General features: G+C 40.2%; 1 protein-coding gene and 1 long non-coding RNA gene across 7 annotated transcripts in view; one reads left to right on the top strand and one right to left on the bottom strand.

Moving 5' to 3' along the window:
* fgf12a (fibroblast growth factor 12a) overlaps positions 1-3,430 on the top strand; it is a 34,954-nt gene extending 31,524 nt beyond the window's left edge. For all 6 annotated transcript variants that reach the window (XM_079650514.1, XM_079650513.1, XM_079650515.1 and 3 more), the window contains one exon: positions 556-3,430. In XM_079650514.1, the coding sequence (XP_079506640.1) occupies positions 556-671 (116 nt within the window). In that variant the 3' untranslated portion in view covers positions 672-3,430. The remainder of the gene's footprint in view (positions 1-555) is intronic.
* Positions 3,216-5,954, bottom strand: LOC307019524. The gene is made up of 2 exons (XR_013802681.1): positions 5,758-5,954; positions 3,216-3,821 (listed from the first exon to the last, which is right to left on the bottom strand). It is a non-coding gene; the product is annotated as an uncharacterized lncRNA (long non-coding RNA).
* Between the last annotated feature and the right edge of the window lie 7,779 nt (positions 5,955-13,733).

The raw sequence follows: 13,733 nt of genomic DNA, 5'->3' as shown, positions 1-13,733 counted from the left end.
GGTTTGTAGTTGGATGAAAATATCCAAACCACCACTGCTCGATGCCGCTTTGCATTGACATATGAGAATTTCCTCAACTGCTAAACTGTTTTGAAGAGTCTATTGTTATAATGGTAACACTCACTAAGAAAAAACCTCCTTTGTTTTGAGCATTTTTTTTTAAGCTTTTGTAGGTACAAGTTTATTTTTAAATATCACCTCTAACATGTTTCTAGCATCTAATAGATATCATGAAAACTTGATAGCAATGTCCCCCAAAAAAAGTGCTTACATGTTCTAATTCCCTGCCTGGTATAATTGTCCCTCCATCCTCACACCTGACCTTGTCTCTGTCTACCCATTCATCTCTTCAATCTGCTCTCCATTGTCCCCTTTCTGAGCTCATGCTCTCTTTGTCCTGTCGTCTCCTCTCCTCTCCTCTCCTCTCCTCTCCTCTCCTCTCCTCTCCTCTCCTCTCCTCTCCTCTCCTTCCTTCCTTCCTTCCTTCCTTCCTTCCTTCCTTCCTTCCTTCCTTCCTTCCTTCCTTCCTTCCTCTCTTTACATCTTCCACTACAGTTTGTATGTACAGGGAGCCATCAATGCATGAGATTGAGGAAAAGCAGCGCTCCAGGAAGAACTCAGGGACCCCCACCATGAACGGAGGGAAAGCTGTCAATCAGGACTCCACATAGCAGCGGGGGGAGGGGCTTCCAGCAGGGGGGAGTGGCCTCCCCCCAAATCCGCACCACCTTCCCCTCTGAAACAAAAAGGGGGCGTTGCGACGAGGAGGAGCTACTACTGTACACCCAAGAAAACAAAAACAAACTGAACTCTTGCCTGTGAAAACCTTTTAGAAGAATTAATATGAAACCAGAGGATATATATATATATGAAAAATCAAACATTTTCAATCAGGACTTGACCAACATTTTATGCAAAAAAAAGAGAAAAAGCTGTGATAAATAAATAAATGGCGGTCTCTCTCTTCACACAAATATCTATCATTTCCAATTTATGCTGTGAAAAACAAGCTTTAATACATGTACAATTTTCATACAATGGTTTCTTTTTCTAAATGCTATTGCACCCTCATATGCTTAACCGTCTTATTGTTCTCAGTAATAGCTGTAACATCTTCATCATTACTAATCTGTTGTATCTTGTCATCCCAGTTACTATCATAGTAATTCTGGCTTTCTTTTGTTTTTGAGACTAGAGAAAGTAATTTATTTTCAATTACTCAGATGTTTTCTCTCTCATAGTTTGATCTTGAATGCACTGTCACACTACCTGCTTTGGTGTGGGGGTAAGAATGAATGCATTTGATAGTTCTCTGTGTTGGACTCCAATGGAAACAGAGCGCTTAGGGTGGGATGTAATTTACTCAGGTGTGAACTGTAAGCGGGACTAATAGGACAGATAGGGATGTTTCAATATTCAAACATGGACTCCCCTCCCCTGTTCTGCAATGACGAGACAAGATTGATTAAAGCAATATAATAGAGAGCAGTCTAGTATGTCTCTTACTAATAGTAATAATAAGCAGACGACACATCCCTGTGGTAAGTGTGTTTGTCAAAGAAAGTTGTACAGGTAGGTAAAAGTCTGAGTCAAAGGAAAGCTGTTTTGATATCGCTTCAATATACTCTTTAACATTTGCAATGATTATTCGGTTCTAAAGTAAAGAGATGTCCAACATTGTCAAAAAAATAAAAATAACAGTATTCTCTCCAATAGCAAAGGAGAAGATATTGACCAGCATCAGCACTATGAGCCATGGCCAAAAAACGGTCATTTCACATTTACACCTCAAGAAACACAGACCAATGTCTCTGATGTTTGCTAGGCTAATACAACGACAAATCTCAAAATATAACCATGTAACAGTAATAATGCCTTTGAATATATGGACTAAAGTGTTCTCCTGTTTTTTTCTAAGCAAGAGAAGGAATGAAAGTTGTTTTGGCAGGCCCGGCAGTGAGGATACGTGTTGATTAGTTTTCAAGACTATTTCTGTTACCTTTACTCTGAGAGCATTAGAGATTTTCTCAACACTGGAGGACAGGGTGCCTGACTGTTTAATAATCCACTGACCTGACTTGGTGATGTTTTCAATATAGTTCATAACCATTAAGACTTCCCATCACAATGTAGCAGAATGTCCCATTGAGGAGCCAGTTCGTCTGGATTTAGCCAGGTTAGGGGGGGGGGGGATATCTTACCATTCCCGTGAGAGTACCTTAGTTTTTCCTGACATGGTAACCAATAGATTCTCCACCCCCCTGGTTTTGTGACCCATGAAATGAGCCATTTGCTGCATTGTGAAGGAAGCTTCTCTTTCATAAATCAACATGCTGACAGGGCTGTATAAACAAGGTGAATTGACTGGTACACCGTGTACGATGCATAGCTCATTTCTAATCCCCAATTAGTTTGTCTAACTCAGGAAGTCCTACAAATTGTTCCGCAGATGGGGCCAGACATAAAGGCTGGCCGCTTCTTGTCCAGCAGCCATTGCACAAAGCCTGGCCACCGGTGGGGTGTTTAGGAAGGGTCGGGACGAGGTCGATGGTGTTTTTATTATTAGAGAGGTGGTGTACAGCTAAGCTAGCTAGTTTAGAAAGAGGGATACAGGAGCCGAGACAAAGCATGAGCATCGCATGACTTTAGGAGTTAATTTTAGTTTGATTTTGAGGTGAGAACTTGATTCAAATTCGGGGAGAATAGGTACAGAACTTTTATATGCAACATTTTGATCAGTATTTTAGTGAGAGTTTGTATGTCTCTCCTATATCTGGTTGGAAAACATATGCTAAGTTGGTGGTATGTACAGTAAATAGCACACATTCAGTTGCACAGAGAAACCGCAGTGGTATATTATCATAGATCTGGTATTCTACCTTGGGTCTGGGTTCTAAGCTGGTACGAGTTACCTGCGATAGCTAACGGTAGACTAGTTCAACTCACCTACAGCATAACATTGATACTTACAGTATATCAGATGTGACACTGGAAGTCAACAGGCAAGACCAGCATATAGAAATATCTTTTTATAGAGGTTTATTTTGGTGCAAATGAAAATACATGTGGACTCAAAGCAATGCATGAAATTGGATGTACTCGATGTCAACTGTTGGCAGCAGGATGAGAGGATTTGAGAAAGGGATGACTAAAGCAAGGCGGTATAAATATTTGATGTGTGAGTGGTAAAGGAATGCACTTTTTTTGTGGGGGGGGGGTTATTGATGTATGAAAGGGTGACCAAAGGCTTAGGTTGTACGTGATATTAAGTATCATTTATTATTTTTATGTTTGCAGATGATTTCACTGCATTGGAACACGCTCATATATGCATTATGAATTGTGAGATGAAATAAAAAATATGCATTGATAATAAAATCAGAATGAAGTTAGTGATTGTTTAAGAATAAAGACTATGTTATCAAAAACGTTCACCTAGACGCAGTGATTGATTCAATGTGTTGTTGATCGTGACTGGCAGATGTTTTTTGAATCTTGTTTTTTATGAATGTGACTCTTTGCAACAACAAGAGAAGCAGCGACATGAGCAGACAAACTAAATCCATCAACTTGAGATTTCTAAGCGTTTCAAATTCAGAAAATCCAATCCGCTTCCTCTATCAATACACCAGGGGCGATTTATCTTCTCAACAGCACCTAAATCCTGTGTCATTTTGGGATGGCGCTCCTTCGCCCTTAATTCTCCCGTCGTCAAGGAAACAGACCTTCCGTACCGTCTGCAAGGAGAATGAGGAAGAGGAGGAGGATGAAGGCTCCCCTGACTTCCAGGACGTGGTTTTGTCTTCATTGCTGCGTGATGGCTGCAGCACAGAGAACAGCAGAGTTGGGAGGATGGGAGGGGGGGGAAGTATGTTTTATTTTTGTGTGTTCAGTTAACAGTTGACAAGAGTGCAAATGTATAGGTACTCACAATGAAATTGAAAAGGAAAGGGGTGAAAAAAATTCAAAGAGAACAAAAAAAAGGGATGAAAGTTGATGGCAACATTTTTAAAAAAAGAAGCGGGATGAAAGTTCCGGTCTAGTGCATTTCACACTCTTTATCTCTCTGTCATTACATTAACACACACTATCTAACACCAATCCCTAAACTCAAAACAAGTCTAGAGCCATAATGACGGCTGTAAGAAGGCTTATAGGCACAGCGGTGCTTTGGGCGTAGCACTAATGCTTTAGTGCAAACTGCTCACAATGTCAACCTGCTGATTTTAGCATACGTAATGCAATGAGCATTAACATAAAGTAGAGTTGAGATTAAGTTCTAAAAGCGTCATAATACAGAGTGTTTAAAACATTTAATTGTGTGCTGGACCAAATGTTAAGATATGAACAAAGTTATTGCAGTTCTTTGTTAAGGAAACACAAAAGCACATTTCATGGCAATACATTGCTCTTCCAATCGCAGTAGGCTTAAAAATGCGGAGCAAAAATAGTTTTTTACAACAATCGATATGTCGTCTTGTTCACAGCATCCACCTCTGTTATTAACTTTGACTAAGGGCAGAAACAAGTCAAGGTCAGCTGTTCAGAGACCAGCCGGGAGTTGGCAGTCTAAAACAGGGTCATCTGTTCAGACGCACACACAGAGGGAGAGCTCTGCTGTCCTCTCTGACTGTGGCCTCTGCTACTCACCTGTCCTCCCCCACCTCCCATCCTGTCCTCCATGTGTGGAAGACACAACCTTGGACTCACTGGCTACATTAAAATCTCAGATGTAATTAATAATAACCATGTATAATTTAAATTATTGCCATAATAAGAACATGCAGGAACTGAATGAGATCATCATAATAAAATAATGAATCACAATAATAACTTTTTTTTTTATTGAATCAGGAACGTCAATTCTTTATTGAATTGAGGGTCATGATTCATGATGGCCCTAGCAACTTTCAAAAACTGTCTGTGAGGTTCAGATTGAAAATCCTAATTTTGGGCATGGCCAAATGTGTGTGAATGTTTCCCTGAGCCAGTGACTCCTTGTATGGCAGCCCAAATGGGTGAATTGTAACGACTGGAAAAGTGCTCTATAAAGGCATTCCATTTACCATTTATTAAAAATTATAAGTTTTCAATTAAAAAACTGCTATTTCGTTTATAAAGATACTCTAGTCATATAAAATAGGAAAATAACTAAAACCCAATCCAAAAACCGAAGAGGTGTAATAATATGCTGCATTGATTTGGAGCAATTGATATGGAATATATTGAATATATCTTCTTTCAGTTTTATATATACATCTCTTTACTCTATTTTTTTAGATAAATATGTGTGCAGCATTGACACATTTATAATATGTTAAGCATACTTTTCACTAATGAGTAAGCATTGGATCGAGGTATTGAAATAACATTGGTAGGCTATGGATGGTGTCATTCAAACTTGCAATTAATGTTTGTCCCTTAGTGAAGCCCTGTGGTAAAACAAGGTTTGAGCTAACTGTCCTCGCTCTGACCGCCCACAGTCTGTGAAACAGGAAAATGCTGGACATAGACTGACATAACATCTGTCCAATAACCAACCTAAAACTAACTTCACCGCGGTAGAGAGCAAAATTCTCACAATAAAGCTACACAACAACAACAAAGCAAAAACAGAATAAAGCATTCCCAAGGCAGTCAACACAGCGATGTAAAGACAATATAAATTCAACAGCCCCAATAACACAGAGCCCGCACAGTTTGTAGGTAGCTACAGTAAACAAGCATATCATACTGCTTAAAGGTATAGCTGCTCACCTGTCTGAAAGTCATTCAGTGAGTCTTCAGCAGCGTGAACCTTCTCCAGGTCCAACTTCTTTGGATTTTAATCCGCTCACAAGTTTTAACAGTTTTAAACTAAATGCACTCGGCCTCACAACACCTCAAAGAGCGCAGAAATTCGCTAAGCTAACGAAGAAGACACGCCAGTGGGTCCACCATGATAATCGTACCGATTTGAGCCCAGACCACCCAGCATGCACCTGACCTGTGGGTGTGTTACTTTTGGGCAGCGCCATATAGACTGAGTTCTATATGTTCTATCTATATAGCGCTGCTTTTGGGTCACTGAGCTCTGCTGTCCGGGTGAGCCTAAATATTGGTGATTCTCTTTGTTTTAATTTCATCAAATGTATTACTTTGATTACAGAATCTCAGTCCGCAAATCTATTTGATTCATCTAATTATTATTTGAAAAAAAAGCTATATTCATACATCTACATCATGCAATAAGCCACACTTCTTAGAGCAACAATAGGGCCTACATCTCCTCAACATCACACTATAGCTATCCTTTGGTGTACAATACCATTAAGCCATACTGAATGTAAAGCTGATGAATATTTCAGGTCTCAGGAGCGTCTACAACAAAGACATCTATTCAGGGACAGTATGTTAGAGACATGTGCACGTTTGTCTTTTGCAGAGTCATGAGCACACAGAGAAGAGCTAGTTTGATCTTGTATCCCAGGCATCTTTCTTCCCTCTCTGTCTACTTTTTGTCCTGTTGTTTTGATATGGGCCTGTTCCACGGGGACTGCACTTCTTTCTCTTTTCTAGTCCTCCCAAGGAGAGAATGAGGGAACTCCTGCTCAGAAGTGGGGCATTCAGTTCTACTCATTAAAAATAATTGGTCTCTGTTCAATTAAGGCTCAGTGATGCTCCTTTGATCTTGCTGGCTCGGTGTTTCTTATCTGCGTCTTCAACATCTAAATCCACAGCTCAGAGTTGGCAAAACTATCAGAAAACTGGTTTAATGTGTTTACTTCCATACGATGGGAGGGAGGAAAAGAAGAGCTGCTTGGTAGTGGTCATGAATGTTTGAATGAAATTAGTTCTGATGGTTGAAGGGACCGCATTCAAACCTTTTAAGCTTCTGCTGATGCAGCTTGTGGGGGGGGGGGGGGGGGGGGTCTGCTGTCCTGACACGATAAAAGCAGATCACTTTACCTTCTCTCCACTTCTCTTTCTCTGTGATTTGCTGCTTTTGGCCTCTACTGCTTGCAAATGAATATTGCGAGAAATACTGCAAGCGGTCACTCATAAGAGACATAAGACATATAAAAGTTCATGCACACAGGCACCCACACACAGTGTAAACCCACTCACCCTGCCGCCCGCCCACAAACCCTCTCACACACTTTGTATTTGTAACTCTTACACACTCGATCACTTTATTGAAGAAGCTCTGCAGTATAAGCATGTTAATGTGCTGGCAGTGGTTCCTGTTACAGAGGGAAGCTGTTCTGCTGAATCCCAATAGCCCAGGGACAGAAAGGATACTGAGCCAAGTTTTGACTGCAGTTACGCTCCAACACTGCTACTTAAATAATTGTCTCTCTCATCCCCTTACTCATCCTCTTTGCACCTCTCTCTCATTCCCTTCCCCTACTCTCTTACTTTACTAATCCCTATTCCCTCTTCACCTCTCTATCCAATTTGATACATTTCTTCTCAAACTAGCTTTTCCGCACCACATCTGTCTTCTTGACTTTTTTGAGATTTATGTAATTCTCACTAAATTCACCTCCCAGCTTTACGTGCATAATATATACAATGTGTATATCAATTCATTAGAGTACAAGACCTTTAAGATATGCTGAGCTATCTAAATCCATGCGTATCAGTGCGTCAATATGTGAGGTTACAAGACATCTTTAATGCACACACAGGCATGTATACGGAAATATGCAAATGAAATATAAGAAATGCAAACTCGCTCAAATGCATGCACAACATATTTTTCTCATTGCAGATTCCACACCAAAGCTAGTACGCTTAAAGGATTTCCTTAAATCATTACTTTAACCATTGAAGGAATATCTAATAGAAAGAAGATTAATGGATGTCTGTAAAGCACTTGCTTTATTGCCTTGCTGGTCTAGCATAAAGATCATTGGGAAACATCAAACACACCGCAGACATTTATGACATTTAAAGTATATTTGGATTTTACAAAGAGAAGATCAGCCTCCTCTGCTGGAGTGAAAATAATGTGGAAGAGGGGAACCGGGTAACAAAAGAGGGCCAATATACAGTAAGTACTTTGATATGTGATGAACCTGTCACTGTGGTCCTGCCTGCTCTCATCATACTACTGCTCTGATGGCTCCCATAGGATTGTTGACATCCTTGTGGATTCATCCTCTTCCAAACATTTGGTCTATCTATGTTGTAAATGTATTATCTTTTTACACACGGCATCTATTGCACGTCTGTCCGTCCTGGGAGAGGGATCCCTCTTCTGTTGCTCTCCCTGAGGTTTCTCCCATTTTTCCCTTTAAACTGTGGGTTTTCTCCGGAGGTTTTTCCTTGTAGGATGTGAGGGTCTAAGGACAGAGGTTGTCGTATTGTCATACTGATATTCTGTACAAACTGTGAAGTCCACTGAGACAAATGTAACATTTGTGATATTGGGCTATATAAATAAACATTGATTGAAACAAAAAATACATGAAAGTGTTCATTATTGATTCGAAATATATCAGATTCACCACGTCAACAACAACTCACATGTCTACAGGTGCACAGAGTTTTTCAGCTCACCAGAGCCCTTTTAACTTCAGTATGGGTTTTCAGCTTTTTTTCCACAATAAAAGCTCATTTACCTCTCATTCATTATTCAGTGGCTTCATTGTTTACACTTCCTCCAGACTGTCAGGTGACTTGTAAATAATGCAGAGTATTGTTTAAATTACTGAAGTACTTTTAAACAAATACAAATGTTGCCCTCCAGAAAAAGCCAACATTTTGAGATTTAGCACTACACAGATTAGTGAGAACGCTCCAAAAAATGAATGATAAGACTTTTGAGTAAAGTATGATGGCACATTTATTTTTTATTGTTTCTTACAACTATAGTCTGTAGTGGCTTCGTTTAATAGTTTACAACTTATTTTATTTTCACAGGCAGTTTGATTTGAGCCAAACAGTAATACAAAAAGGAATGATGCTCTCTGAAAACTATAAAGTAATGATATACTCTTATCAACATAGAACATTTATGTGGGCAAGAACAGCACAAACCACTTTTTCAATCGTAAAATGCAATGCAGTTTAATGATCGTATGGGACACTTAATAAGCAATACATTAATTAGGTCAAGACAAAACAATATCCTAGCCTTAAAAAGAGACTAGAGTGAAATATCCAGTTAACATTGTTTCTGGCACTTCAGTGAAACAGAGTTAGCAGGAAGTCCAGGATTTCCAGTAAAAACTTCTGCATCCGAATCTGCGAGTTGTCTTGCCCAGTCCACGCCGATTCTTCTTCTGTCTCTCGATGTCTGTGGGGCGGCTGGGGCCTTTGAGGATATTTCCATTTTCAACTTTGAAAAGTTTATAAAGCCAGTCTATTAAATTCAGTTCCTTTGGAGATTCCTTCAAAGAAACATAATGAAACAGTGTAAGTATAAGAGGATTTCAAACATTTACAAGCTCTTAAAGAGCCTGTGACACGATTTTCCCCCATCATCCAAACCCATCAATTTGAGTAAATATTGTCCCCTTGAAAACCGTTACTGAACTGATTTTGGATATTTGTACTTTGATAACCATTAATCTGCCCTTCAATGTTGACCATTTCCTGGATCTTCTCGGGGATTCTTCAAGTCCCGCCAAATTATGGGTGACGTCAATGCGGGCACAGCGCTCCAGCTGCACCGTTCAGGATCCCAGCATCTGCATGTAAACGCACGATGGCGCACACAGCAGCAAGCTCAGACAGCGATGACAGTTTAATTTTGAACGTGTCTGAGAGCTCATATGAGGCTGAAGGATCGGTTTATTTTGTATCTGTTAGAAGTTTAGGAATTAGGTGCGTCAATTTGGGCGATCATACGGTCATGTAGCCAGTGGTGGACTGGGACTAAAAATCAGCCCGGGACTCGACCGGCCCACTTCGGTACAACTAGTAAATTGTCAACGGGGGGAGTGGGGGATGTGCTAGTGACTTATCCGACCGGCCCACTTCGGTACCGGCCCATCGGGATTCGTCCCGATGGCCAGTCCGCCACTGCACCCAGCCCAGCCCACGTAAACTGTCAACGGGGGGAGCCTCGCTGCGGGGGAAACGGTGGACCTAGTGTCCCGATCGGAGTGGGAATAATAATAATAATAATAATAATAATAATAATAATAATAATAATAATAATAATAATAATAATAATAATCCGTGCATTTTATCCATTAATTTCCCCATCCATGTTGGTGTACTACTACAACCAGTGGTGTAGTGGGGATGTTTAACTGGGTGGACGGGGTGGCGGGTGGACGGGAGACACTATCGACGCGCTCGTGAACTGTCAACTGGGGGCTTGGGGACCTCTGTGTCGCCTGTCAGCGCAACTTACATGATGCCGTTTAGACAATATAATAATAAAGGGCGGTGCCGGCTGTCAGCGAACCGATCCGGCCTTTCTGCGCGACTATCACTCAAATGCGGGACATAGTCTCAATGTGTGGGACGAGGGACAAATAATAAAAATGCTGTGTGTGCAGTCCCGCACAGTGCGGGAAACCTGGTCACCCTACACACACAGTTCTGCCCCTCACACACACACACACTTCAAATCAAGTTGCATAAATGCTTGAGCTACGTTTTTATTATAATTACTGTGAAATCTGCCTATTATGTTTTCGTCATTATTACAACAAACACACACTTGCAACTGATAACACTGGCAATGATTTTAGATGTATTAGACTATTTAAAAAAGAAATCATGCTTCAAATAAGTGGGGGTACGGCGTACCCCCGCGTCCAACGCCCACTACACCACTGAGTCTGCAACTACAAAAAGCTAAGGTTTGTTTTCTCATCAGGAAATGCAGACCGGCTCAAACAAAAGATTTTTACATCATCATCCTCACGATCATTTAATGTATCATATGTTCGCCGAATTGACATGAAAGCACTAATAAATGTAGTTTCATCCACTTGAGTTTACAAAAATAATCGATTTGTTTTTATATCACATCCGACGGGAGGAAATTCAGCAGCTCTCACTACCGATTTTTAATCCTAATTTAATCATCATCTTCACCACGATCATTTATGTTTATGTTCGCCGAATTGACATGAAAGCACTGACAAATATGAATATACTGTAGTCAACTTCATTAAAACGTTATTAACGTGCCTAAACTCAGTAATTCACCCTTTCTACGCATGACAACACACTTTGTCCGTGTTTGGCTCTCTCGCCGCACAGTGAAGTCACCCGCATGGACGTCACTTCCGGCTTCCCCCAAAACCTCAAAATGAGTCGAAGGAATTTTCCCGCGATGTTCGAAATTATTGATATTTATCGGAACGGTATCGCTTTTTCTTTTTTAAACTGACGGTTCGAGATTACTAGTAGCCCACTATTTCATTTCACAACAGTTGTTGGGTTCGTGTCACAGGCTCTTTAAATGTTGTTAAATATGAAACTTTATAATTTGCTGCTCATAGCCGGACAGGGAAATAAAACTTGTGTTAGTATTTGATCTCTAATCTGCATTTTCATGGAGTTGCAGCTTTGAGGATAATCAAATGACAGTTATCTGGCTGGTAGCTCCGACAGTATACACATCAATGACTCACTGGGGATACAAATACAATTTTAACAGATCAAGGTGAATGAAAAGTTGTGCGCACAAGTGCAGAAAAACGTAATAAATTGACGCTGTAGGCAGGATATTCTGATGCCTGCAGTCAGTATCTGGTACTTGGGGCCTGGTTTCCACCACATAAGGGAAGGATGGCATATAGTGATGTGATAAGCATTAACAACATACTGTATAGAAATATTAAAGAAAATAAAGCCATCTTACCTGTTTGTCTTCTAATTTGTTGAGCCATAGTAGTGAGTCTTTCTGAAGTTGGAGGTCTTTAAGTCGCTGCTGAATCTCCGTATTTTCTGCACCACATGATACAAAACACAGAAGTGCCAAAATGCACACGATTTGCGCCATCCTCACTGGATGTGTGTGTCTTGTTGAGAGATTTCTTCTAGGTAAGACACCTCAACATCCACTGCTGATGCCACTGGGAGACATCTGCTTTTAAAGTGTTACCGAGGCCCAACAAGGGAGGAGTGTGCAGGTTATTTGCGTAAGGAACATCCTCTATTACGTGTTTTTGCCCCATCAATGCACTGAAGCGTGATATGTAATTTACAGCAGTCATTAAAAGTGAGACCGCATCCGGGTTTTTTCTGGTGTCATCATTACATAAACAATCTGGTTGAAGCTAACACTGGTGCTGTCATTGGCGTGACACGCAAATGTGAAAGATCCACTCTGCCTCCGTGTTAAAAGCAATCCCCTGTAAGCCAAGTGAAATGTGCACTCATCTACAATAAAACATTAATGACGATGACATGTAGGAAACAATGATTTCATTAACCCCACTGTGCCATAAAAGTTGAATCTACGGGCAGCTGAGAGACACTGGGATGTCCATAGTCCATAAAGGTCAATTCATCATTTGTTACACTCTTGTGAGTTTGTTCTGTTCATCCCTCTAATGAGATTTCTGCTCTGTTTCACTTAACAGTTCCTGTGCTTCCGAATTAAGACACATTTGTCACAGTCTATAATGATTTTGTAATGGCACATGCTGTAAATTTGCAACCGCATTACTTGGACTGAAGTAACCCCATTAAAATCATCCTGTTTAATATATATCTCAGGCAAAAGTCAGTGGTTTGAGTTAGTATGTTGTTATCAGGTCAATGAGACGGCAACAATGGGTCAAATTACTTTCTAAAATTGCCATTTCAGTTTGAAGCAAAAGGGAATACTTATCTTAAATGTGGTATTACTAATATAAACTGGATTTGTTGCAGTGAATATATAATCGTAAGATTTTCTTCCTCATTGAATAATAAGCCGGTCCTTGTTCCATATCTTCTTCTATTACCAGCAAGTGTCAATAATTAAAAAAAGTATACAATTACATCAGGGCTTTCTCACGTAACAAATAGCGCTAGATAAAGGCTCTCACTGAAGGCTCAGTTTAAACACATATACACGCTTACTCTTACATTATTACAACTGAGTGACTGTAAGTGATGGGTTTCAACAGCTGTTCCTTAAGGATTTTGACAGTCTATGGATATAAAAAAATATTTGTAACCACTGTGGGTGTAATAATATCTCTGTAGTTTGCATGGAGTTTACCTGCAGTAATATAATTATTAAATGAAGTTTTAAAAGCTTGCAAATATGTAGACATTGCACTGCGATATATACCCGACTCATCATTGCAAACTGTATAGCCTAACTGGATGGTCCTCACTTAGTATGCATGGATGCAGCATTGGTTTTTATTATTGTATAAAGCCATTTTAGATAAGCTTCCACTGTATATATGTGCCAGATTTGCTCCAGTTTGTGACTCTCACAACCAGTGCCTGGATACTGTTCCAGGTCCCTGCTGTGCGGACTGAGGCTGGAAAAAGGAGTCTTTTTTATTATGGTCCTTGGTCTTGGAATGACCTTCAATCCCGCCTCAAACTGACGGCGCTTGTCCCTACCTGTTTTAAATTGAAGTTGTCTGAGGTCCTTACCAAAAGCTGCTCTTGCAGTAATAAGTAGTGTACCTTTCTTACTGTCCTAATGTGCACAATGTAGTGACTGCTTTTCGTCTTTTGTTTACTTAGTTATGTTCTCTGTATTTTATATGTCTGTGTTATGTATAAGAACGTGTAACGTTGCTGCCTTCTTGGCCAGGTCGGCATTGTAAAATAGA

This window comes from Notothenia rossii (genome assembly GCF_949606895.1).
Source record: "Notothenia rossii genome assembly, chromosome: 9".
Classification (NCBI taxonomy): Eukaryota; Metazoa; Chordata; class Actinopteri; order Perciformes; family Nototheniidae; genus Notothenia; species Notothenia rossii.
The sequence above is the reverse complement of the archived record's forward strand: the minus strand, read 5'-3'. Positions and strand labels throughout refer to the sequence as shown.